At 39.4% G+C, this 24,972-nt stretch overlaps 1 protein-coding gene and 1 long non-coding RNA gene across 4 annotated transcripts in view; one reads left to right on the top strand and one right to left on the bottom strand.

The window, feature by feature from the left end:
* KIF20B (kinesin family member 20B) overlaps positions 1 to 6,058 on the bottom strand; it is a 40,849-nt gene extending 34,791 nt beyond the window's left edge. For 2 of the 3 annotated variants that reach the window (XM_065639230.1, XM_065639233.1), the window contains exons 1-6: positions 5,959 to 6,058; positions 3,525 to 3,681; positions 2,929 to 3,015; positions 2,671 to 2,787; positions 2,331 to 2,469; positions 908 to 1,092 (exon numbers count right to left, since the gene is read on the bottom strand). In XM_065639230.1, coding sequence (XP_065495302.1) covers positions 908 to 1,092; positions 2,331 to 2,469; positions 2,671 to 2,787; positions 2,929 to 3,015; positions 3,525 to 3,680 — 684 coding nt within the window. In that variant the 5' untranslated portion in view covers position 3,681; positions 5,959 to 6,058. Of the gene's footprint in view, positions 1 to 907; positions 1,093 to 2,330; positions 2,470 to 2,670; positions 2,788 to 2,928; positions 3,016 to 3,524; positions 3,682 to 5,308; positions 5,345 to 5,958 lie in introns of those variants that run through there. The other variant, XM_065639232.1, reaches the window with a different exon arrangement.
* Positions 6,059 to 6,181: 123 nt separating this feature from the next.
* Positions 6,182 to 18,567, top strand: LOC135991151 (uncharacterized). The gene is made up of 4 exons (XR_010606488.1): positions 6,182 to 6,464; positions 11,153 to 11,380; positions 15,190 to 15,285; positions 15,541 to 18,567. It is a non-coding gene; the product is annotated as an uncharacterized LOC135991151 (long non-coding RNA).
* The last annotated feature ends 6,405 nt before the right edge of the window (positions 18,568 to 24,972 follow it).

The raw sequence follows: 24,972 nt of genomic DNA, 5'->3' as shown, positions 1-24,972 counted from the left end.
TGCTAGAGCTAGATTTAACATGTGCCTGTGCTTTTGAAGTGAAGTCTTGAAGAATTTTGCTGCCACCTGCTTTCCAGACTGGAAAAGTCCAGTTAACTATTAAGAACTCATGGATTAAAAAAAAAAAAAAAAAAAAAAAAAAAAATCGAAGTAAGAAATATTTCATCCCACAACAGCCAGAACACATCATTATAACCTAGCATACCACTATGGAGATGCTTAATTCTTTTTGTTAAAGATAAAAAAAGCACAGTAATCCCTTCCTAGTTCTAATTCCTAGCATATGTTCAGTTCTTTTTATATTATCTACTTAACTTCAGAATTTAAGGTACCAAGAAAATGGTATGTTTACACGAAATATAATTCCCCCATAACTGTAATTGGACTAAATAGCATTAGAATTCCAGACAACTTAGGAAATTTAAGTGTATTTCTAGACTATTCAACAGGAATCTGTTAAGAAATGAGGACCATTGGCCTCCTTTGAGGCTATTTTCCAAATTGGACTAGGAGAACAACCTCAAAATCATTAATTTCTTCCAAGTATCCTGAAAGACAGTAAATCGTTTAAAAGAACATACCTACTAGCATCCCCACAGATGAAGAGACTATTTGCATTCAGTCTTTATTAAGCACTAGTAACCCAAGAGGAGAAATTGTGTCAGGTGCCCAAGCTACAGAAAAGAAAAGCTTAGGGTTTACATCCTATCAAATACTCAGCCACAGGAGAACAGGGTTCATCAGCTCTATTCCTTACTTTACTACTAATTTGAATAGCTGGCTGACAGCAAATGGACATAGCCACACTTAAATACAGTTAGTATCTTCCCACTGAAAAAAATAAACAGGGTAACATTGAGCTATGTAAATATCCCTGTACTCATCAGAATAAGAAGTGCTCCTCTACCTCTTTTGTTAGGCGAAGTATTGAATTTTTAATAGCAGTTTCTTCTCTCACTTGGTCTTTAGTCAGCTTTATATAATCTCTACACCGATGGGGTTTGAGATCCATTGCTGTATATAGCTTTCCTTGAATACTTTTGAACAACATATCCATAGTCCTTGGCAGAATACCAACATCATCTTCTGTCCCTGAAAGCAACATACCAAAGAAAGAACCTCATTATTACTGTGAGCAAGTTACACAGATAAATGAATACAGAAAGAGAAGCAATTCTAGTCTCAGGGCATACATGAGAGATTTGGAGGCCTTTTTACAGCACAAAGTAGTGGGGTTTTTTGTATTCTTACAGTCACAGGAGTGTTAGAGTGTTTTGAGAGGTATTTGGCTTTCAGCAACAGCTCATGTTCTTAGAGAGTAAGGGGCATATAATAATAATAAAAAAAACCAAAACTCCATCATAAAACACCAAAAATCCCTGCTGGGGTATTCTGCATAAGCTTAGCCAGAAGAAAAACTACCCAAACAAACCACAGTCAAGATACATTTAATACAGATTTGCAGTTTTTCAGTCACATTTCACAGGCTTCCTTCACTCCCTTCTCTCAATTAAGTAATCTTGAAATAAAACTGATGACTGATCTCTCAGCCATAGTCCTGTAGCAGTTCCACAGACTACACAAAAAGTTCTAGAAGTCTTGTGAGAACTCGCTCCATTATTGATAAGCTCAGAAACTTGAGATGACAGAAATACTTGGAAGTAATCAAACATGTTTCAAAAACATTTATTCTCTGCCTATAATAATTGAAAGAATCATACTATTCCTTATGTGCACTGTCTTCAAATAAGATGCATATATTTTAGAATAATAAAAATAATAAAATACCAGGTTGGAATGGACCTCAAGGATCATCTGGTCCAACCTTTCTTGGTTAAAGTATGGTCTAGACAAGATGGTCCCAAAGTAACAAAATGCTAGTTTGATGTAGAGTGACTTAATATACTTTTCAAATCCTGATATATAGATGATATACTTTCCTAACTCCCTCTCCTCACTGACTTTCTAGATACTTGGAGGAAAAAAGAGAAGTCACACACACCAGGCTGAAATTATTACAGCCTTACAAAGCAATATCACTATATGTTTATGTGAATTCTGGTAGTGACTCTGACAGTTTAGTGACATTCGTTATGGAAGGAGACTTTCAAGGGCTATTTATTAATATCCAAGAGAAGCCAAGGTATAGGGCCTACAGTTTAAATAAAGCAAAGAGTTAATACAGGGTGTTTAAAAAAAAAGACCAAATTTGAAATCCAATTCAGTTTGACATCAGGTGCATCTCTTTGAAATACTGTATTTCTGCTAGAAGTAATCCTCACTTTAAAAAAAATGAAGTTAATTCAAGGAGAATGCATTTCTACTTATACCTTTGAATGTGTAGGTTTTCCCAGCATTTGTGACGCCATATGTAAAAATAAGACGATTACATCCATCTAAGAAGTCTTGCACTGGTTGCTTCATGGTCCCTTCAAAGAATTCTTCTTGAGTTGTTTCAGGTCCAAACACCTAAGCATTACCAAGAAAAACCTGTCACTTTATTTTGTTCACACAATAATTAGATACTTTTAAATAATTTTTTAAACTCTACATTTACATAATCTTAAAGACTATTGACAGTTTAAAATATATTATTTAATACCAAGAAAAATAGAAGTTAAACAACTATTTTCCAGGAATAAACTAAAAACTTAAGGACAATTCATTTACATGTGAAAAAGTGAACTTCTGCATCATCTGTCCAGCAGTTTTTTCACTTAGTCGACTCAAAGAGTTTTTGGGAGGCTTCAGTATGATGCTCGTTGAGTCTTCGATTGAAACACAATCCTATTAAAAGGAAGCACAAGCAATGTAGGCATCAAAAGAGTATAAAGATCTCAGCTTACAAGAAGAAAAAAACACACCACCACACACACACCTCCCACACCACCACCCCCCCATCCATTTAAGTTAAACTAAATGTCACACCTGAAATTCATTTTCTCTTTCCAACGATGTAAATGGCCTAATACGCAGGCAAACTTGTATGTGTTCCTTAGACTCCAAACTGCTCCTCTTAAATAAAAAAAAAATTTTTTTTAAAAGTTAGAAATTTGGCTCAATTCTTTGTTTGCTAACTAGTGTGTTAAGGCAGTTCCATTTTCATCAGGCTATTTTGAATAGACTGACATGAGTAGCAAAAGTAATTCACTACACCAGTTCCGACAAGTGCTTATGCCCTTGTAGGAGTTTGCTGTGATAACTTAGAGTTAATAATCTTGCAATAGATATGTATATATACACACACACTCTACATTCAGGCCAACTAGAGATCAAGAATAAAACCCACAAAAACATTCTATAACTGGCAATTAGTCTCATTCACAGAAGACTGATGCACCCAATAAGGTATCAATGCAGTGCCACACAACTTAATTTAATCCTTTGTATCTCCTCCAAATTAAAAACATATTCAAGATGCTTTGCATTTTTTCTGTAAAATTCTGACTATTCTTATTGGTGAAAAGACTAAGCTTATTTAAAATATATCTCCCCAAAGAATGCTAACATTAAAGCTTTCTTACCTGGCTTGTGTCTGAGCTTGAAGAAACCAAAGAAAATTCAGCAGAGAGATCTGCTTTAATATCTTCCACATTTGATGGTCCTGTTCTTTCAGGCAGCTCAGCACTAGTAATATAGGATGGTCTGAAAAGTTTCTCATTACCACAAGTCAGTTCCATCCTGTAAGATAAAGCAAAATTATTTTTTTTGCTCTTCGATCACATATTGTAGAGCTTCTGAAGTCCCTTAGAAGACAAGTCAATTTGAGACTGATAGCTGCAACTTCTTTAAGGAGAAAGCTTTCTTCATCGTCTTCATAATTTCCATAACAAGTTTCTGATAGTTTGGGGGAAAGGTCTGCAGAGGGGTTTGCATCATGATGAAACAAGAACAGATATTCTTCTCTCAATGAAAACCAACCATTTACCAGGGAAAAGCCTTACACACATACCACAACCTTGCTAAAAACCATGTCTGACAAGGAAGATATGAAAAAAAAAACACCCACAACACACACCACCACAAACACAAAACCAACCACCCAAACCACACAACACAATCATATTGTTCCACATCCACTTCTCTGTCATCCCGTTATAGTGTCAATTTAGAATAAAAGCTCATTGCAAGAATAACCCAAGCTTCATGGTTATCTCTGCAGGACCTGATAAATAGTTGGTATTATAAAGATAACACAATGTATCTTAATAAAAGACAGAGTTGAGAAACATTCCAAAGACTAATAGATACATTTGGCTATTAAGGGGACAGTAGAAAATTAGAAGACCTCATGCCAGAGCACAAATTAAAGTATTGCTGTTAAGTAATTTTTTCAGTCACTTTACAGATCAGCAATTCATTTATTAATTCCTAATTTAATTATTTTTGTGCATCTCCAAATCTGGGCAGTGAATAGTTGTTATAGAAAATGAAAATAAGTTGATTCAGTGTTGATAGTAGGCAGGTAAATTTCAAAATAACCTTTAAAAATGCATTTTATTTAGGAAAAAAAACAACAGTATATTTTGTCTGCACTTTACCCTCCTATTGCTTTTTCCTGTGATATCACAGATGTGACTTGGCAGCTTTTGTTACGGATTAAGTTTAAAATAACTCATTGGGCAATTATTCAGACTATGGCAGCAAATGTTCTAGCAATTAGACACCTACCACATGGCCTCCTACAGTTTTGAAGCTTTGGACACAACAATTCAGTGGTCTTCTAATACTACATTCCCATGTCTATGCTACAGCGATGCATACGCATTGGCTCTCTAAATACTAATGGCAAACACACAGTGTTCATTAAAACAAACCTCAGTGATACATAAGCTAAGCAGCAATGCTTACTTTGTTCCTTCTAATCTACAAGTTTTATTTTTGTCAGGCAACTGTATGAAAGCCAGGAAATACTTGGCCTGAAATATTATCACAGCTTGAACAAACACTGACCTGTGAATAAGCTACTACTAGAAGGAAATATACCTGTGCTGTCAAGATCTAGAAGTCTTATTCATCAGCTACACTCTTATCAGACCTTGACAAGAAACATTTGTTAGATAACTGACATCTTAGTTGATTTGGTTTAAATATAAGATTATTTCAAAGCGTGGTTTGTCAAGATTACGCTCTAATTCTGTGTCTTCTTACATAAGAGGCAAAAGACAAACATTAATTTATATACGCAAAGCTGGAACTGAAATTTTTCATATGAACCCAGGTTTCAGACAGTAAAGTACAATTCCTGCCAGCACACAGAACCCAAGATACAGACTGTCCATGTGGTAACATGCAGCACTGTAATTACCTTAGATATTCTGGTATAAACAGGTATATTGGCTTGCTGTAGCCACTGAAAGGTACTTGTAACTGGGATATGTTGTTGTAATTCCGCTTATCATGACAATAGAGTTTAGAGCTACAGACACCCCAAGAGAAGGGGATCCAGAGCGGCACAGGCGGCAAAGTGTGGCCACAGCACACATAGCCCGTAGCTCTGGCAAGCAGCACAACAAGGGCTCCAAACCACACAATAAGCATGACAGGTTATATAACACACTAAGCATCAGCCCTTAAATGTAAAAAAGAAAAAAAAAAAAAAAAAAAGAGGAAAAAAGGAAAACTTTTCCCTCTGGAAGTATTAATCTTTCACTTCAAGGCTTCGCACGATTTTCCTGCTCTTACGGGACGCTGCTGCACCGTTTTATCAGCATCACGGCCCCGTACCAGGCCTTCCCCGCGACTCTCACGCACCGAGAAGTTTTCACACACCTCCCAGGACTTTTCACCCACCGTGATACCGGTACCCACGACCGCCGCAGGGGGAAGCCAGAGGAAGCGGCCTCAGCTCCGCCCGCCACGAAGGCCACCCAGGCTGCTTCCAGCTCCGCCATTCCCAGCTCCCAACCACCGCTTCTTTCCCTCCTCAAGCGAAAGCCCCGCAACCCCCGGGCTTACCTGAAAGCCCACGCCGGGCGGGCACAGCCGCCGAGCCCCGCCGGCTACAGGCAGCTCCGCGCCCCTGCCCGGGTAACGGCCACCGGTACAACGCAACCGGCACCGCCGCGGCTTCTTTTCAAATCCGACCAATGGCAGTACGCGGCGCCGCGCGGCCTTCTGGGAGGGCGGACGTTACGGCGGCGAAAGGCTCGATGGGAACTGTAGTCTTGCTGGGGCTGTGGGAGCCGGGTGGGGCCGAGCTGCGGGGCTGGCGGCTGCCGGGCCAGGGTTCCTCTCGGGCGGTGGCTGGGCTTTGCCATGGCGGTGGGCTCGGAGGGGGTGTTTACTGAGACTTCGCACCTGGAGTCATCACGACCTGTCGCTTCAGCGGCATCAGGGCTTCAACTGCCACGGGAAGGCGCCCCGGCCCCGCCGGGCCTGCCCCGCCGCCAGCCCTCACCTGCCCGCCTCGCCGGCTGCAGCGCCCCGGCTTGGCCTCCCTCCGGTCGGGCAGGAGGATCCATGTAAGTTCAAGCTTGTCGCTACTCCGGGTGATTAGAGTGGTGTTATTTCCACAGGCGCTTTGCAGGCCGAGAGGCAAGCAGAGGCTTTGCAGCCCGTATATACACAGGATGATCACTTCGCAGGCAGTGAAAGGCCAGGCGACCGGCTCTAGCTGCAGATGTGCTGTATCAGAGCAGGCATCAGCAGAACTGGCAAACTCCGGTTTGAAGTTCAGGCTGTGCCTGTTCCTCACCCTGGGTTGCAGTACTGACAGAGTGACAGCTGTGGAAAACACTTCATAAGATGTCTTTGTTTAAAACCTTCCCCAGTTGAAAATTATTGTTTGGTACCAGATTTAACTTCTTAAACAGCAATTAGAGAAACCCTTTGGTTTTGTTTTCAAAACAGTGTCATAATGCCAAACAGACCATCCTTTTGTAGAATGTCAGGGTATGGAAATGTACAGGTTTTGGTAACAAAAATCGCGGTAAGTTTCTCCTTAGACTCAGACAGGAATTCTTTGAACTTTAATAAGGAACATCTGCCTGTTTTAAATTGAAATTTTAGAAAAAGTAACTTGAAAGTAGTCAGTAACTACCAAAACCAAACGTTTGTCTTTCATTTGAAGAAAATAATGCCAGCTAGTGCAAGCAATTCTGTAAAAGAATTAATTCTACACAGATCCTATATCAGTTGCTTTGATGAGGTTGTCTTTAAGATTAAATCCCATCTTTCCTAAAACAGAGGCTATGTCATGTCAGTAGATGTGTACTTGATTTCAGTTTGGATGCAGGCCATGTTGCAAGGGTTGGTCTCTTTTAACAGTAGAAGATGGTGGAACATTGAATTTGAAATTGTTTGTCAAATAAATCTTGAAAAGCTCTTGTAGACATTCTTTAAGACTTAGAGTATCTTAGTTTCTATCCTGAACAGAACAGTGGATTCAAACTACTGAACTAACCTAACAGCAAACCATCTCTTTCATACCAGGAGGAGACTGAGAATGATTCTCAAAAAGAAGGGAAAAATGAGCTCCTGGGAGCAAACCTGAAAGTTGTTCTCTTCCACTTGTTGGAAAGGAAAACTGAAGATCTTCTCAGAATATTTTGCAAAGTATATTCCTAAAAAGGTTGGGGGCTCTTCCCTGTAGAAATTGTTCTTGCTAAGTTGTGGCATAATAAAGCACATGGTACAGGCAACAATTTGGTTTTGTTTGAATATTAGAATGCTGAAACTTTTTATAATACTGCACATGCTGCATAATTTAAACTAGTATCTCAAAAGGCTGCCATCAGCATACTCAAACAACAAACTAAACCACAATCTGACATGTGCTCCTAGCTTCACACAAACCATGATAAAGAAAACATTAGATCAGCATAACCAACCCAGCCTGTTTTGGAGTGTGAGATGATGAAATCCCATCTATGTAAATAACCTTCATGTCTTTCCACCAATATATTCTCCTTAAAGTGGTTTATGCAAGGACAGCCAGTTGCAACAAAAATATCTGCTGCCCAAACTGTTCTCATTAGCCCCTGAAATGTTTATTTTCAAATTCCTTATAACTTGTGGCACAAGGATGCCACTCCTCAAGAGGAAAAGATTTTTTTAATAAATTATTTGCTACGACTATCTGCATTAACCTTAGAAACTTACACTCCTTTTATTTGGGACAGGATTCAAAAGTTGTGGATGGACTACTCAACTGAGTGATGAGATGATGCCCTATGAGACAGCATACCTCGGCTAACTTTTACATTGCTGTCAGAAGTAATTAGAAACACAGTCAACACTGCTGGGACTTGGCCCAGCATCATTCAGCACATCTGGGCAGCAGCCAAACCAGAACTGCCTTCAGCTTCTTTGTACTCAACTCACCTTCCCCAGGGAATTAACAAAGTGCTACAGCTTCCTCCTGGCTTTCGTGGTTCTGCTGTTCTTCCCTGTGCTCTGACAGCGCTGCCTTCCCATCCTGGTTGGAGGCAGGGTCCTTTTGCAGGGTTCTCTTGGAGCTGACTGGCAGGAAAGCTCCGTTCCTTGTCACAGAGGTGTCTTGGAGGAAAGTAACGTCTGCCATGTCAGCCCCTTTTCACCCCCATCTTTCAGGGCAGTGCTTGTCAGTTATCTTGTAATTTGCACAGACCTGTGGATGCGTTTCACACTTCCTTTGTTTTGAACCTATTCGGTGGTACCCTCACTTTCCCACTCCCGTCAGTTGTCTTCAGGTGACATTGTTTCTAACGCATATATAGCTGATTTTATGAACTCATGAGTTGCAGGCTGTTCATTTGCTTATTTTTTTTTAGTAATATAGGTGTGTTTTCCTTTATCATTTCTTTTAAGCAATGACCTGCATCTTCAATCTCACATCTCCCAGTTTGTTCAATATCATTTTTCTATGGCAGACTTTTGATTTTTTTAATCTCTGTGCTTGTTTCCTGCTCATCCCTCTTAAAACATCTTTTGCTGTCTGTCAAAGTTAGTGTTGTGTTCTCTGAAACAGCAAGGCTAGCTTTAAGGTCACAAACTTAAGAGAAAAATGGCTTGGGTTTGTCACTCTAATTTTTGTGCTTTAGCGTGTGTGCATTCAAGTTTCCCCTTAGACCGAGCAGCACTGAGGCGGTCACCTGAAAGCAAACAATTGTTCACGTTGCCATCCTGTGTACGTTGGCTGGCACAGCGTTTCTTCCTCTAGACAGGCCCAAACATACTCAAGTTACTGCAGACATGGTGGTACGGCCCAGAGTGCGAGGCTCGCGGTGACAGCCGCACTTGGTGCCTCGGACCCGTTACAAAGGCCCCTGGCCCTGCTCGCCCCGCAGCGCTGGCCGAAGCCGCCCCAGCAGGGACAGCAAGGTTGTAGCTCGCCCTCCGCCGTGCGAGCCGGGGACGCTCCCTGGCTCGGGACGCTTCACTCCGGGGGCAGAGGAGCGGGGCATCTGCGCGGCAGCAGCCCAGAGCGGAGGGGGTCCGGCCGGACTGAGCCCTGCTGTGGTGCGGGACCAGGCGCCGGAGCCAGCCCCGGCGGAGTTTGCAGCCGACGCAGGGAGGCGGGCACGAAGGGCGGCTGGCAGAGCTGTCAGGGCCCTTTCCCGGGTGGGATCAGGGATCTTCTGCCAGCCCACGGCCTGCAAATGCTGCGACTGTTTTGCGGCTAATTTGGTTAACTGAGTCATTGTGAGATTTCGGGTGGGGTGGGAGGAATCCTTCACTGGAAGGAGCTTGCGGATGGTTGTGAGGCCGCTCCCTTGAGATGCTCTGGGAGCATAAAATAGAATCCGGAAAATGAATCAGAGACCCTCTGGCAAAGAGGAAGCTTGAGCAGCACATGCCAGTGTGGGACAGCCAGCCAGGAGCCTGGGAATGGCTGATGGGCAGCTGGAGGCGATCTATAGTGCCTGGTGCTGGGTCTTGATGCTTGGCCTGTGGCTGCTTGGCAGAGCCAGGGCTGGCTGCTTCAGCAGGTTTGGTGTTGGGGTTGCCTGTGCTCTTTGGCCATTCACTGAGGAAAAAGGAAACAGGGAGCTCACAGCTGGAGACCTGGATTTTGTTAAGAAGGCTTGTTTAGGTACTGCACTGTGTGTGCTTCCAATAGATGCAGTGAGGCCACCTGGTCCCATGCCAGTGTTTTATGCAATGAAAATGTGCTACATGTGCTCAGCATATTGTTTTAAAATCCTTATAGCTTCATTTGAAAACCTGTGCGTGGCAAACATAGTATTACTCCTTGAGCAGGAGATGCATTGTCTTACACAGGATAAGATTTGAAGTATATTTACAGAGGTATGTTTTGTTCAGTTTGCATAACTCAAGACTTAGTCTTTGGAAAGAGTGCAACTGAGACAAAAAAACTATCGCTGTTTCTTCCTGCTTCTCTCTCAACCCTCTGGTTATTCCGTCTGTTCTTGTTTGAGTTATTGCATAATTTTCTGATGAGCTAAAGAGATCACTTCAGCTGTAACCAACCCTTTAATCTTGTAATTAAACAAAAAGTTTCAAAATCTATTATTCTCTTTACTATGGTAATACAAATACAGTTTTGAAGGTCAGATCTAGCATTTTGAAATCAGAACCTTCTGCCTCTCATCACCAGGCTTAAAACGCACCTGAAGACATAACTGTCTTGGATTGTTGTGCTTGCCAAGTGTATGTGTGTACTCAGGTTCTCAGGTTATTTTAATTTGAACAGCTCTTTAATAAGCATGTGTAACAAAGTGCTTCATAGTGATAGTGTTCTATACTGGCTCTAGTGACTAAAGCAAGTGAATGACTGGGATATTCTGCAGTTAATTTTTTGAGTAGTAGTGTGCTGTATATTTTCTCCACCTACCAACCCATATTTAAATCTTTTGTTATTATGAACAGGAAACTTTTCAAAGCAGGATCATTATAGCCATCTGTTAGGGCAGTTGTAATCATGTTTTCATAATATAGTGGGATTCTTAACCTCACATGGCCTTTTTAACATCCTCACAGAATAAATGATGATGAAATATGTTTCTTAAATGTTTCTATGGTATACCATACTCATGTGAACTGCCAGTTTGGAGTAAAATTTATCAGGCTGTCAAGATGAATAATAATTGAAAAATATTTTTTTTGTATATGTATATTTATATGTATTTTGCTACCAAAGGAAACTGAAGCTTTACTAACTAGAGGGAAAAAAATAAATATACTTTTTTTTTTCTTCTGTGTTTTCCAGTGTATTTCTGTAACACTGGCAACAGATGCTACAAGACCACAAGTGATGGCTAAGTATTTTGCTTCTTGGCAACAGATGCTACAAGACCACAAGTGATGGCTAAGTATTTTGCTTCTTTATTATCAAAAGGGGCTGAAGCATTTAGACACGAGTCAGCTGACCAGGCCAAACAACACAATATCGTGTTAGTCAATGTAACAGCAAAAGCAGCCTCCGCTGGAGAAAATGGTAAGAACTGTTTTCACATTGTGGCATAAGTATTTGTCCTTCAAATGTATCAGCTGTTTTGCCTGACTGATCAACAATAATGTAGCGAATAGTGTGGTTAGTTATTCAGGTGTTTAGGATAGGTGTTGTGAATAGTAAAACTATTGATTAAAAAATCCACAGTCAAAGCTTTGTGGGTTTTTTTGTGAAAGCATATTTATATGAGAAAAGATGACTTAAATTGTGTGCTGTCTTATTATTTTTAAGAACAAGTCTGCATAGATGGCTTTTCCATAGAACTGGTTGCTAAATATAGTTTCTGGGGCATTTGTGATGTGCCATAGAAGAGTAACTCCATCCCAGCCAGACCCAGTACACTGTCTCACTTTGGGTTGTGATCATGCTGAATCATGTAAACTAGGCATTTTTGAGCTACTGGTAATCGCATAATTCAAAACTTGGCAGAGAATCTACAAGCAGGAAGACTGATGATTGAAATGGAGTAGATGTGTAATATTCTTCTTTCCTAGTCAACATTAGACTGATGTCTTGGGATGTACTGTTAGAAATGGCTCTACACCTGGAATAATAAATGGAATCCTGTACTCAGAGAAGTCAGTATGAGTTTTGCCATTGTTTTCACATAGGCAGGATCTTACATCTCCATTTTCCTATGGATTTCAAGTCCTTATGTCCTTTGTATAGAAAAATGGAATAGTGGTGTTGATACAGAAGGACAGATACAGTCCAGGAGCACTGGCTACTTCAGAAAATGTTTTTTATACATGCTGCTTATATTTCATGAAGAGTATTTCAACTGTGTATCCCAATTTTATTTGGTTCTCTGAAATGCCCCCTCTTTTGTTTGGGTTTTTTTGTTTGTTTTGGTTTTGTTTGTTTTTTATTTTTAAACCTGTGCCTAAGTTCTGCCAATATTTGCATAATGCCTTTTTAGCTCCTAGTCCAGGACTAGGCCTGTTGCCACTTTTTGCCATACATTATGTTAATTATTGTCTTTGCAGAGAGTGTGCTAGCTTGTAATTTCCAGGTTAAGGGCTGGGGATGCATTCCAAATCTTATTAGTAAAACTTCATTTCTCTGTGTGTGTTGTTGATTCTTTTTCAATCATCCACAGAGATGTATAAATACCAACATGTGTAACCATAATTTAAAGGTAAAATCACAGGATTAACTTTTCTAAAATGAAACATATGTTTGAGTTTTATTTCAATTGAGGTTTTGGGAATTTTATTTCATTTCAGGCTGCTTTTGAAAATTCTTCCTGGTGTAAGAAATTCAAGCTTTAATCCTTAGGCTTACCTTTTTGAGAATACTATTTCTTCTTTTGTAGTCTTACATAAAATACAGGTGGTAAATAGCTGTCTAATGGTCCCAGAGCCCTCAGAACAGCCCCAGGAAATTTTACCAAAAACATTCTGTTGATAGTTACATTGTCAACTGTTGCTCTGTTATCTTACTGGAAATGTAACAAGATAAATAAATTGGAACATGAAGTCAATACATATCTAGAGCAATGCAATTTTGAAACAGGGAAACTGGCCAAGATACCAAGGTATTTCTAAATATATATCAGATATATAGCTGAAGACTGAAAGATTTACACTAATGGGGTGTGTGTGTACATAAATAAATATGTTCTGTGTAGAAGCCAGAAGACTGGACACTTCTGTGCCTCAAAAATATACGATGCCTCAAAAAGATGAGGTTCAAGAGCAAGAAGCTTACTGTTCATGTAACATGGGCTAAATCCCAGGAGCAGGATATGTTACAGTGTAGTCATTGCAGTATTTCAGTGTAGAATTACTCATCTTTCTGGCTCTGACACCCAGGACAGAGCTGCTTTTATTCTTGGCAGGTGTCAGCTGTCTGTCTTGACCTCAGAAACTAGTGCTGTTCTCTGATATTATGTACCATTCCCCCGAGTGTCGTCATGGCTTTAGGCACTCAGGGCTTCTCGTTGAACTCATGTGAAGACGTGATTGGAGGGAGATAGTCACACCACTGACCTTCAGATGTTTTAACTTGGACTTCCTGTAGAGCCAGTGAAGAGAAGTGCTCAGCCTGTTTTCAGGCCCAAGTTAAATTCTTGTGCTGGAAGTGCAGTTATGCTACATGGTACAGCTAAGCAATATAACCATAGCCTGAATTGCCCTCTGGAGGAACCCTGCTTTCTTCACTAGCCTCTTAGTTTAGTTATAAAAATTAATATCTGCTATTGGGTGACACAGTTATCCTACAGTATGATAAAAGGGCAAGGAATGAACATTTAGAAAACAAATTTCTTAACCAGTGACTTATCTTTAAAGGACTTGAAAATAATGGCTCTTTGACAATAGCAAATGGCCCAGGACTTTTCCTGGTTTTGGTCTGAACTTGTACTTTTTTTTTTTTTAATTGAGCTTATATTTTATTAGTATTTCAGGCTGGGCATTGCCCATACTGTAGGATAAACAGGAGGCAGGGAGCTTAATACATGCTAGACATCTGCCCTGCATAGAATGAAGTCATACTCCTGAAAAGATGAGCTTGTATTTATACCATGCAAACAAACTACAGTGCTCGTTGCAGTCCTTGAAGAGAAAGTCTTCTTACCTGAAAGGGGACCAGCAGATGAAAGACAATTAAAACTTATAAAGTCTCAGGTGCTTCTCAAGGGGGAATTAATGAGCAGCTAATTTTTTTAAACACATTCTTATACCATTGTTTTCAGCCAAATCAGCAGGTAGATCTATGCAGCCAAACAGGTGCTGGGACAGCAGAAGAGCAGGTAGAAATGCTGGTGGGATAAAAGGGCAGGGCTGCTTCTCTTCTGTTAGGCAGTCTTAGATTGCCTAAGTTGCTTGTGAAGTTGCATCTTTGGCAGTTCTTCAGCAAGGAGTCAAATATGCAGGTGGCTGGCTGGATTGCAGCCTTTGGGCTAATTCAGACTTGCAGAGTTAGAGTGTTTCCAAACACAGTTCAACATATAGTTCTTAATTCGGTGCTGCCCTACCTGATGTTGTCACAACATGCTGCAGCCAAGGATAAGCAGAGTTTTGAAATGGGCCAGGCTTCCTTACTGAAAGTTTGCTCGCAGCTGAAATCTGAAGAAACTGAAAGTTTTCCACTGAAATGTTGAGTGGTACCAAGCACTGGCTGATCTGACCCTCTGTAGTCAGAATAAACCTCATTTTGAAAAACTGAGATGTAAACAGCAAAATTCCATTGTTAGTAATTCAGTTTTGTGCATCTGAATTTCCCTTTGTTGTTTCAACAGGTTATAGGATCTGACTGCAGTTCCAGTCAGGTGCTTTTGTGTAGTGTTGCCAAGTACTGTCATGCTATCATGCTTCATCATATATGTGGGTGCACTGAAGAATACACACACATTTATAAAGCACCGTAAGATCTTTCTGGGTGAATGGCATTATAAAATGAAGATAATTATTCCAGAATTTATCTAAATATTCTATATAAAGCAGATTTTGGCATTGTGAAAAGAACCAAAACATGCAACAATTTAGGCGTAAGGGAAGAATCCTTTTATTTTAGGGATAATATTAGTATAAAGTTTGAAGTGACTCATTCTCTATCTCATTTCTAACTGGGTGACTCATGCTCTTGGCAAATTATTTTCCAAGGTAAGTGACTGGGAAATAGACGGTATAGTTTTATTATTGTTTTAACCAGATGGCTATTGCTGTTACAAATAAACATGAGACTTGATTTCAGGTATAAAAAAATGTAGCTATACCCTGCAAATTATGCCACGGTGCTGCTCAAGGATGTGTTACACATGCCAGATTTTTCTATCTGATGGGTTTTTTCAGTTTTAGGTGGATGGTGTAGCTAGCTCCTGGATGTCTAAACCAGCCATGGCCACCAAGAATCTCAGCAGTGAACTTGGGCAAGGAGAGTCTTATATGGTATGTAATTCTTTCCATGCAGGAACTGTGATTTATTAAATCCTCATCACAGGAACATTCCTATGAATATATTTTTCATCTCAGAATTCTTAATAAATTGATAGATAAATATTATTGAGAACATTGTTATGCAGATGATGGGAAGATACATGCCATCTTTGCTTGGAGTGGACGTGGTACCATATTGTTGGCTATAGCCCTCTCTGTTTTGTTTCTTTTTCTCTCCCTGTCCTCCCCTCTCGTCCTTGGCTGCAGGTTGTAAGGTGGTATCACAATGTAGGTCTAATCTGATGAAACCACAACTAATGCTGACACCTGCCTATGATGGGAAGAGAACACAGACCACAAACTTGGGATTACTGGCCTCTTATTAGGCAAGTCTATTACTCATCTTCCCCTTCCCCCTCGAGTTCCCTTTGTTCCTGTCCTTCCTCTGTATCATTAACTCATATCAGAGTTCAGTGTCACTGGGAACCCATTTGGCTATTCATACATTCTCCCCTGAAGAAGTCAGATGTTACTTCCATGTTGGACATTCATCATGCAATGAAAATATGGAATACAGTTTTATTGTAATAGTTCTGAATGATTTTCAGCTGAAGTAATTAAGAGAAAAGTCTGGCACATTTTAGTGAGGTATTCATGTTTCTCAACTATGATTCTTAAACTGGGAGTTTAAGTTTCTAATAACATTAGAAATTGTTTGTGTTCATTGCAGATACCTATACATCCTTATTCTTAAAAAGTAAGCTATTTGCTAATATAGCTGAAATTATTCCTGTACTGAGACAGGAGAATGCATTGACTAGTAGTTTATATTCTCTTTATTTTGTTCAGTTATAAATATAATAGACAACAGACCAAATAACTGTTGACGTAGGGAATAACATGAATTATGTCAAACAAGGATTTCAAACAGTGCGTTTTGAGGTCAGTAACCTCTGTGCCAAGAACTTTGATCACACTGGTAACAGCTGAATGACATAACTTACGTGCATGTACATGCAAAGATAAGTAGGTAGCTTTTAGCTGAATTTTACAAGTAGAACAGCAAAATGTCAGTGAAGTGAAAATGTATGTTTCAAATAGGCTCAAGGAGCTTTAACAAAGGAAGCTAATGCTGATGAGTTAATTTGCTGAAACTGCCAGGGCCCTGCTATATGAAATGGAAGACAGCATGTTCTGTCTGATGAAATGTGAGTTTAACTGCTAATCAGCCAACTCAAAGAATTGCTAGACTAATAGCCAATTTTGCTGAGAATACAGCTTCTGGGGAACAGAAGCTGTTTCTTGAGTCTATGATTGGCTGACAAAAATGGGAATTCCTTTTAAGAAAATTAACATATTCTGATGTTTTTCTAGCAGAAGTCTCTTTGATTTCCATTTCAGCCATGACTCTGCCTAAGCAAATAAGTTAAAAATATGACGAGGGCTCTGGAATACTAGAACTAAATGCTCCAGTCGGGGAGCATCAGTATTTTAATTTCCATTTTGGGTCAAACCAAATATGGGTTTTAGTTTGGAGGTGAGACCCATCTGCAAGTCCTTTCTCAACTCTCTCACTACTTTTTGCTTTAGCATTCTAGCTTTTGTTTCTTTAAATGGGAGGTGAGAAGAGCAGTTGTTCACAGTTCATGGAGCATCTGAAGACCTGTCAGTACAGAGCACTACATAAGTGCAAAGTGTTTCAATACAGAACTATGTTAATGTGTTCGGTTTTTGTTATGCCAGTCTGTGCTGTGACTGAAATTAATCTCCTTATAACCAAATTTAAACTCGTTTGGTGAATATGGGTGGAGAGTTATGGTGGTTTTTTTGTTTGAACCACAGACTTTTTTTTTTTTTTTCCTTTTTATGTTTTCATTGATTAGGTAGTCCTTGCTAATCAATCTGCTCTAAAAATGACTTGGTTTATGTATGCGTTGTTCTCTTTATATGTTCTGGGATGATCTAAGGTCTGAAAACTGGCAGTGATAAGAACGTCATAAATCAGACAAGTTTTCTTTGTTTAGGATTTTAGGTCAGGTATATCAATTCCATCTTATACTAGATTTCAGTTGTGCCTGTGAATGGAGACTAGAGAACATAATGTAATTTGTCAGGATTCTCTAATTTGCAATCCTTGATCACTGATGCTTCATACCCTCATCTGATGGGGTAGCTGGCTTGTGTGCTTGTTATCTTTACTTTTTTTTTCTATTTTTTTCTTTTCTTCTAATAGGAAATGGAATGAAGGTAAGATACATGTCTCCTTTGGTAGTTTAACTAAATTCTAGAGCTGGAGGAAACGTAGATCAATGGGTGCTTGCTACTTTTTAAGCAGTGAAGCAGAAAGTATGAGATTGATGTCTTGGCCCTATCAGTTGTGTTTTCAGTGGATATACAGAGGTTTTGTAAAAAAAAAAAAAAAAAAAAGTATCTTTGTCTCCTGTTTTACAGGAGATGCACAATGCTTTAGTTGTCTCTTCCCACGTGTGAAATGCTGGCACCAAAAGTAACTCTGTAGCTTCTTTATCTGACTTTCATGTCAAAATTAAGGATCAATGCAACAAATTTGGTTAGTAGCATTCATGAGATCAAGTAGTCTGATTTATTCTGGGTTAAAAAGAACAATAATTGTGTATAATTGGGGCTTTATATGTGAGTATCAAAATAATGCTTTGGTCCCAAGGTGTTCAATTTAAATAACGAGATAATACAAAACTCCTGTGCTCTGTGGTACTTGGTATGTTGTTTTAGACCCTTTTAGGTTAATCATTGATTCAAATAACTTGTTTTGATGACCCAGATTGTCTCTTTGAATCGTAAATTTCCATTAGACCAAATGTGTGTTTGCATTAGTTAAGTTTTATTACATGAAGACAAATATTTTGGTGATGCTAAGATTCCTGCAGTGAAATGCAAGTTGCCTCCTACGCAGGGGAGAACCTGGAAGTTTTTAGTTTGTTTTTCTTTTTTTTCACAATGTATCTAATAAGAAGACAGATGTTTATGATTATAGTTCTGTGTTTCTCTTTTTGTGTATAGTTTGTATTGACCTTGTGAAAACCTGAAAAGTCTAAATTTGCCTCTTGAACAAAACGAGATTCACTGTAATATTTACTCTGAAAGGTCACCAGTCCCAGAAATATCAGAGGATGTAATTATGGCAAACCAACCCAATGTTAGCATAATGTTTGGTTGTTTCCCTTCTTTGTTACTAAGTAGTTGGAGCTTTTAGGAACATATTTGTCATTTATAGCACAGCTCCTTCATACACAAGTCTCTCATTCTTTGCAAACATTGATTAAAAAAGATATTTTTAAAAAGATTAGCATTTGAGTTTTATTGTCTGTGATTTCAACTTAATCTCACAAGGACATATTAAATGTTTTTTTCAGCATCAAAAACCTAAATAAACCGAACAAACCTAAACAAATCTTTGGTTTATCTATCTGTAAGCAGAGTCATATTGTTCAAGTACTGAAGTTTTACCTCCAGATAAGTTGTGGTGTTTGGACTTAGCCCTGTGCCTAAATGCTCATTCAGACATACACATCCAGGCTACTGAAGGTGGCTGAGGAGAAATACCAAAGGTGTGATGTGTTTCTGTTTTACACTAATTTGCATCTGTCGTTTAGTGTGGAAGAAGGAAAATAAAAGCTCTGCATCCTTCCTACCCTATGATGGACACCGTGTGTTCCCTCCTGGGTTAGAAGAGTAAGCCAGTTTCGTCTGTGTTGGAGGTATGTGTGTCTAGCCAGAACAGTTCAGACACATGCCTTTATTTCCTCTCCCACATACAGGCATAGAAAGTCTAGTTCTCTGTTGTTACCTGATTCGTAATCATTACTGCCCTTGGGTATTTCATGTCAGCATTTAAGTTCTAGGAATACAGACTAATGCAAGTGAAAAATCTCCATGCAGCTGAGTATTGATAGGAGAACCGGTTTCTCCTTGTCTTCAGATGTGCCAGTGCTGAATGAGGAAGAGAGAGTCTTTTGTAACTGTCAGCCATTCTGTTGTTGTCTTCCAAAGTGCTTGTTTTAAAACTATCACTTCCCTCCTGATGGCATTATGAAGGACCATATAAAATGCTGAGTTGAAGAGAAAGACATTCAGCCACACAAAACCAGTGTGCATACATACATGAGGATACTTGTCTGTCAGGAGCAAAGGCCATCGTTTTCTCTGCCAAATGCTCTGCCACTTGTTGCAATCATTTTTTTTTTTTCTTTATGATGATGAACAGTATTTCTCAATCAGTGGGTTGCGAACTTGAATATTTTCCAATTACATTTTGTGTATTTAGGTTCAATAGTTAAAGATAAGCAGCAGTATGCTCAGCCAAATACTTAGGTATGAGATAGAGTGGATAGGGGCTAAGGAGAGTGCATTTGAAATTAGATTTTTAGCTTTTTTACATACTTAATAGTTTGAATCCATTACCTGCCTTTTCCTTTTTTACAAACTCTGCAGAATAGAAACTGTGGCATGGAAAAAAAAAGATGATTCACCTCCAACATGTACTTTATCTTCACTGGTTTTTATTCCTAAGCAATAATCAAGGACTAGATTTTAAATGTTTACTAATTTGGGGAGTTTTATTTGAAATGTCTGAACTAAGGCACTGAGGATTTTTGTTTCCTATAGAAGAGGAGCACTAACAGCTCTGCCAGGGATCAGTTAAGCTTGTGGAGAGTAAGTGCACCTGCAGATTAAGTTGTAATTGTCTAGTTGGACACAGAGAAATGGACATATTGGCAGGGAAAGCTTTAGAAGGAAAAGGTTCTCACTGTTCTCACTGTTTTGTGACTGCTGCACGCTTTTTTTTCAGTTGGTATGAAAGATGGGAACCACAATCTCTAACCTCATCCCAGAAGTGCCAGAGGATAACTGTAAAAACCACTTGGGCCTCTGCAGAGTCTGGCCACAGGGTTGGGCAGGCCGGTCAGGCTAGACTACACCTCTATACTCTTCTGACTGTTATTCCCTAGTCTTGGCTGTTGTTGTTAGATGTGTAAGTCATGTCCTACTCCAGACAACTTTTTCCAGTTAGCATTCATACTGCCTTGCCTGGGCACACAGCTTGTCGCTTGGGCCAGGACATCTATCTATGCCCTATTTCAATGAAGTGAAAAAACATTATTCCTGAGGGCTGCTCAGACTGCCAAATCCAAGTTCCTGCTTAGCCAGAGTGCCTTTCTTCATCTTTCCCTTGATTATACTGAAGGGGAGATGAGCAGTGAAACAGGGCTTTTCTTCATTAAATCAACAGGTTTTGTTTAAATGTCACAGAAGGCATAACTGAAAGGAGCCTGCACCAGGAGGTGGGTGGGGAGGGAAAGAACTGATGGTCTCAATATAATCTTTCTTGGCCTCAATCTGGCAAAGATTTAGGCATACGACTAAATTTATGCCCTTCTCTTCTTCTGTCATCTGCAATCAATTTCCCCTCTCAGATGCATTAGTGTTTGGGGAAAGCAGAATTCTCCTGCTAGCTAGCTGTTGTCATAGTAAGGCTTAGCTTTCCTGTGATCACACTGATAATACTAGCGCCCTTTGAGTCCCTTTTTAAATAATCTGTCATTGCATTTTCCAGACAAGAATTCTTCACAGTTTTAGAGCTGTTTCATCCCATTTGATTTACACATTTATCATTTCTCATTACATAGTTACGTTTGACTGTTGGTCTTCTAGCCCTGCAATTTAAAAAAAGGGAAAAAGAGCATTAAAATATATTTTAAGCATGTGTCTGCCAAAGGTCCTGCATATGCAAAAAAAGCCCAACTTTCCCCTAGTTTTGAAAAGAAATTAGGAAGAAATACAGGGCTCCTACACTTGGCACTTTCCTTTTGATATGTGGGATATGTGAATATACCGAAAACAAATCAACAGTATCTGTTTTTTGCAAGGAATGTTCTTAATATTTTATGTGAATTGATTAAGCTGTACTCTGTGTGCTTTATTTTCAAAGGGGAAAAATGGAACAAGAACTAGTATGACTGTTTGGTAATATAGAAACAGGATAAACACAGAAGCAACCTGAATGGAAATAGAAATAGCAGAGTCCCAGTAAACCCTTGAGCATAAATCTGCAAGCAGCTATGCCAGAACTCTGTTTCATTACACTCTTTGTGTTGCATAATACAGTTTGTGTAAATTGAGAAGATGTGTACATGTTCCTCATTACCACTTCTCTCCAAAATATGACTAAAGCTTTGTAGCTGGCTGGCTTTGAACTAGAATTATACCACTGGTGCTCTGTAAGATTTTTTTATTTTTTTAAATGAATTTACATGTGGACTGCACCTGTTTGGTGCTTATTTTAGCTTAGCCTGAGACCAGGGATATGGGAGCCCTACAGAATGAGGGAGGAGCAGCTAATCCTCATAGGTTCCTAAAAATTTCAGGCCATGTTGCCTGATGATAACATGCCTGAAAGGGCGTTTTGTTTTGGTTTAGTTCCATTGGTTTTGAAACTGTAAGGACTGGAGCACAACACTTCTGATCCTGTGGTGGAGTATCTTAACCATGGGGTAGTTGTTAGTTTGCTGAAGCTGACTCCTAGAGATAGAGAATTGCAGCCTGGCTCTCTGTGTTTATAGACAAATAGAGGTGATAGAGAGCTGGATGTCTGAAGTACAGGCAGGTATGAAATAATCTGCGAAGTGTTTGCCGTGCAAATGTGTAATACAGAGTGAGTCAGTATAGCAGACTTGCTCACTGTTCCGAGTCCATTTGTGTCCTGGATTCTTCAGCATACTGTGTGTTTGTAGTCCTTTTTGCACCAGATTTCTGGTTTACAGTGACATATATGGGAAAAATTATAAAAATAACTAGTTTTCACCTACTCCTGTTCAGAAAGGAAGACAAAATACTGACTGAGTAAATGGTAATATCGAAAGAACTGGGAGCATCCCCGATTTTTTTGTTTGTGGATATTGCATCTCTACATGGATTGCTGTCTTGCAGGTTAGACTGAAAACTGAACCGGTACACAAGGTTCCTTTAGCAAGTTAGGATAAAAATAAGAGGAAAAACTTTACTTTGTTTGCCCCAAAGTGTTAGAAACTGAACCCCTAATACATGCCCTGACTTCATTGATGGATATTTTATGTTCCACCTAGTTCTTGATTTGCAGTAACTTAAATGTATACAAAATATACAGAAATTAATATAAAGGGATATAGAGCAGGTAGTAACACAGAGCGTATGTATGTTGTATGAAGGCAACAGAGTGCAGTACGTCTTAGCAATACCTGCTTTCAGCCAGTTGTGCTGTGATGCATTGTCTCATAAATAGTATGGACAAAAAAAAAGCAGACAGCAAGTCTTGAGCCAGTTGCTCAATTGTGAGAGTAGCAAGACAGTTTATGTCTACTTTTTGTCCTGTTTTGAGGAGATGACATTATCACTTGTTATATTTCTTCTGGATTGTGTTTTCTAAGACACTCAAGATTTTCAAATATTAAGTGTAATGTGAGACCTTCATGTCACAAATTTAGCCTCTGTGCAGAATATTAGAAGAGCTCAGACTGTCTACGTCAGGCAGTGAGTTAATGAAATGTGGTGTTGTGGTTCTATCTGTGGCTCACAGATGATGCAGAATACGATGAACAGGTCATGTCAGTTTCATCTGTATTAATATGAAAGGCTCAGGTCTTTTTCCCCTTAATGCCAAATGAATTGCACTGTAGTTTGCTTGTGCCTAAAATAAGCAGTGTTAGATACACCTGAGGACATGAGATTCCTTCATTTTAAACCCTGACAGATAATCACATAATAAATTAAACATACTATAATTTTATTCCCTTTGTCTTAGTTTACATTGCAAAAGAGCTGAAGAATTTTGAAATCAAAACTGAAGAGGGTATGTAAAGCCTTTCTAAAAGCTCGTTCCAAAATTAAACAAGTGTAAGCAAAAATATATGAAAAAGGTGGTATTTTGCAGTGGAGAAATCAGTCCATGTGATACTCATCAGTAAAAGAGTCTGAAATTGTTTTGATAAAGCAGCACATTGGTTTGAAACTTAAATCTTTCCACAACAAAGCAAAAAGTTTGGAAAGTGTTTTCATCCATTCTTGTTAGAGAGCTTACAAGATCAGGGAAACTTGCATGCTTAGAATTGGATCTGTCTCTGTACATAAAATCTGTCAATTGATTTGGACAGTCTTTAACATTTCTACGTTTTTGTTTTCTCCAGCATTATTTGAGGTTTTATATATGCCATTGGTCTATGCTTCCTCTGTTCTTGTCAGTAATTTGGATCAGATCCTAACAGTATTTTCCTAACCTACTGCTTAGTTTCAGCACAGTCTAGTCCACTTCTATCCTGGGCATAATTGTGCAATATTTACAGCAAAATATTAGGGATAAGTTTAATTAGAAATAAAAGATTGGAAAAAACTTAGAAAAAGTAAGGCCATGCCTTCTCCTTGTTCAAAGTTAGGATCAGCTTTACCTAGACTGTTCCTCACAGGTATTTAACTTCTCCTAAAAACTTTCAGCAACAGACAGTTGAGTCTGCTAGAGCAGTCCAATGCTTGTCTAACTTCATTGTAGGAAACGTCTGCCTCAAGTCCAAAGTGAATTTCCCTTACTGCAGTTATTGCTTATTAATTCTTTCTTGCTTCTCAGCACCCATGATGTATTTCCTTTGCTATTACCTGTTCCAGAATTGAATATCCTTTCAAATCTTTCATTTCCTACCCTAAAACTTGATGTTTTCATTTAATCTTTTGTTATTTATTCCTGAAGCCTAGTGCCTAAAATTGGTTACAGTATTTGAAACAGGTACTGTATTCTACTGCAGAGTCAGGGGACGGATCGCTATCCTACCACAAGGAAATGTAAGTATGCAATTAAAGGTGGTCTTGCTTTTGTTGCAGTAAGGTAAAAAGCTGACACCTTTCAGCTGAGATACAGTAACTGCCCACATCTCTGCTCCCAGTTACTCTGCAATTGCAGACAAATGCAGGAGGTTTGCAGGAATGATCCCCTGTTCTGCATCAGGCTGGTTGTATGCACTGTTAGTTTCTCTGTCGGGGAACGGGACAACCATTGCCAGCGGGGGACAGTAGCAGCAAGATTCCTCATGCCCTGAGAGGTCTGAATTAACAAGGACAGTTGATAAAGTGTAACTAGCTAGCTGCCTGGAACTGCCACCAAGTGGGATGAAGGTGCCTGCGAGTGCAGGCAGCAGCCTTCTGGGTTTTAGTGTAAATATAATTCAGTAAGTAAGTTCTCAAAGACTTTCAGAGTTTTGGAAGCAGTACAGCTCCTTGCAGCAGTAAATGTACATAGCCTGCCTTCTTTCCTACCCTCTTCAGGGCAATTGCTTTGGGGCTGGCAATTACAGCAGTTGCTTATGCATATATGAGGAAAATTTGGAGTGTTTTAATCATCTTCAGAACATTGGTTGCTGGTTTTTAGGAAGGAAAATTTTACTTGTTCTTTGTTCTCCAACAGTCTTTTTTCATTTCCCCAGCTTCACATGCATTTTTTCTGTAGCTTGCTCCCAGTTACCTAATGTTCTGGTCCCAGCCAAGAAGCAGAGAGAATGTCTTCTTACCTCCTGTGAAGCAATTTCTTAAAACAGTATCCCTTTCTGAAGGCAGTTAGAATAGCTCTTCATTCTTTGTAGGGGTTTTACAGTGGAGGGCCTGTGTCCTGTACTAATTTTAGGTGTAAGGAGGAGCCATTAT

The sequence above is a fragment of the Caloenas nicobarica genome, chromosome 7, assembly GCF_036013445.1.
Source record: "Caloenas nicobarica isolate bCalNic1 chromosome 7, bCalNic1.hap1, whole genome shotgun sequence".
In the NCBI taxonomy this organism is placed as follows: domain Eukaryota; kingdom Metazoa; phylum Chordata; class Aves; order Columbiformes; family Columbidae; genus Caloenas; species Caloenas nicobarica.
The sequence above is the reverse complement of the archived record's forward strand: the minus strand, read 5'-3'. Positions and strand labels throughout refer to the sequence as shown.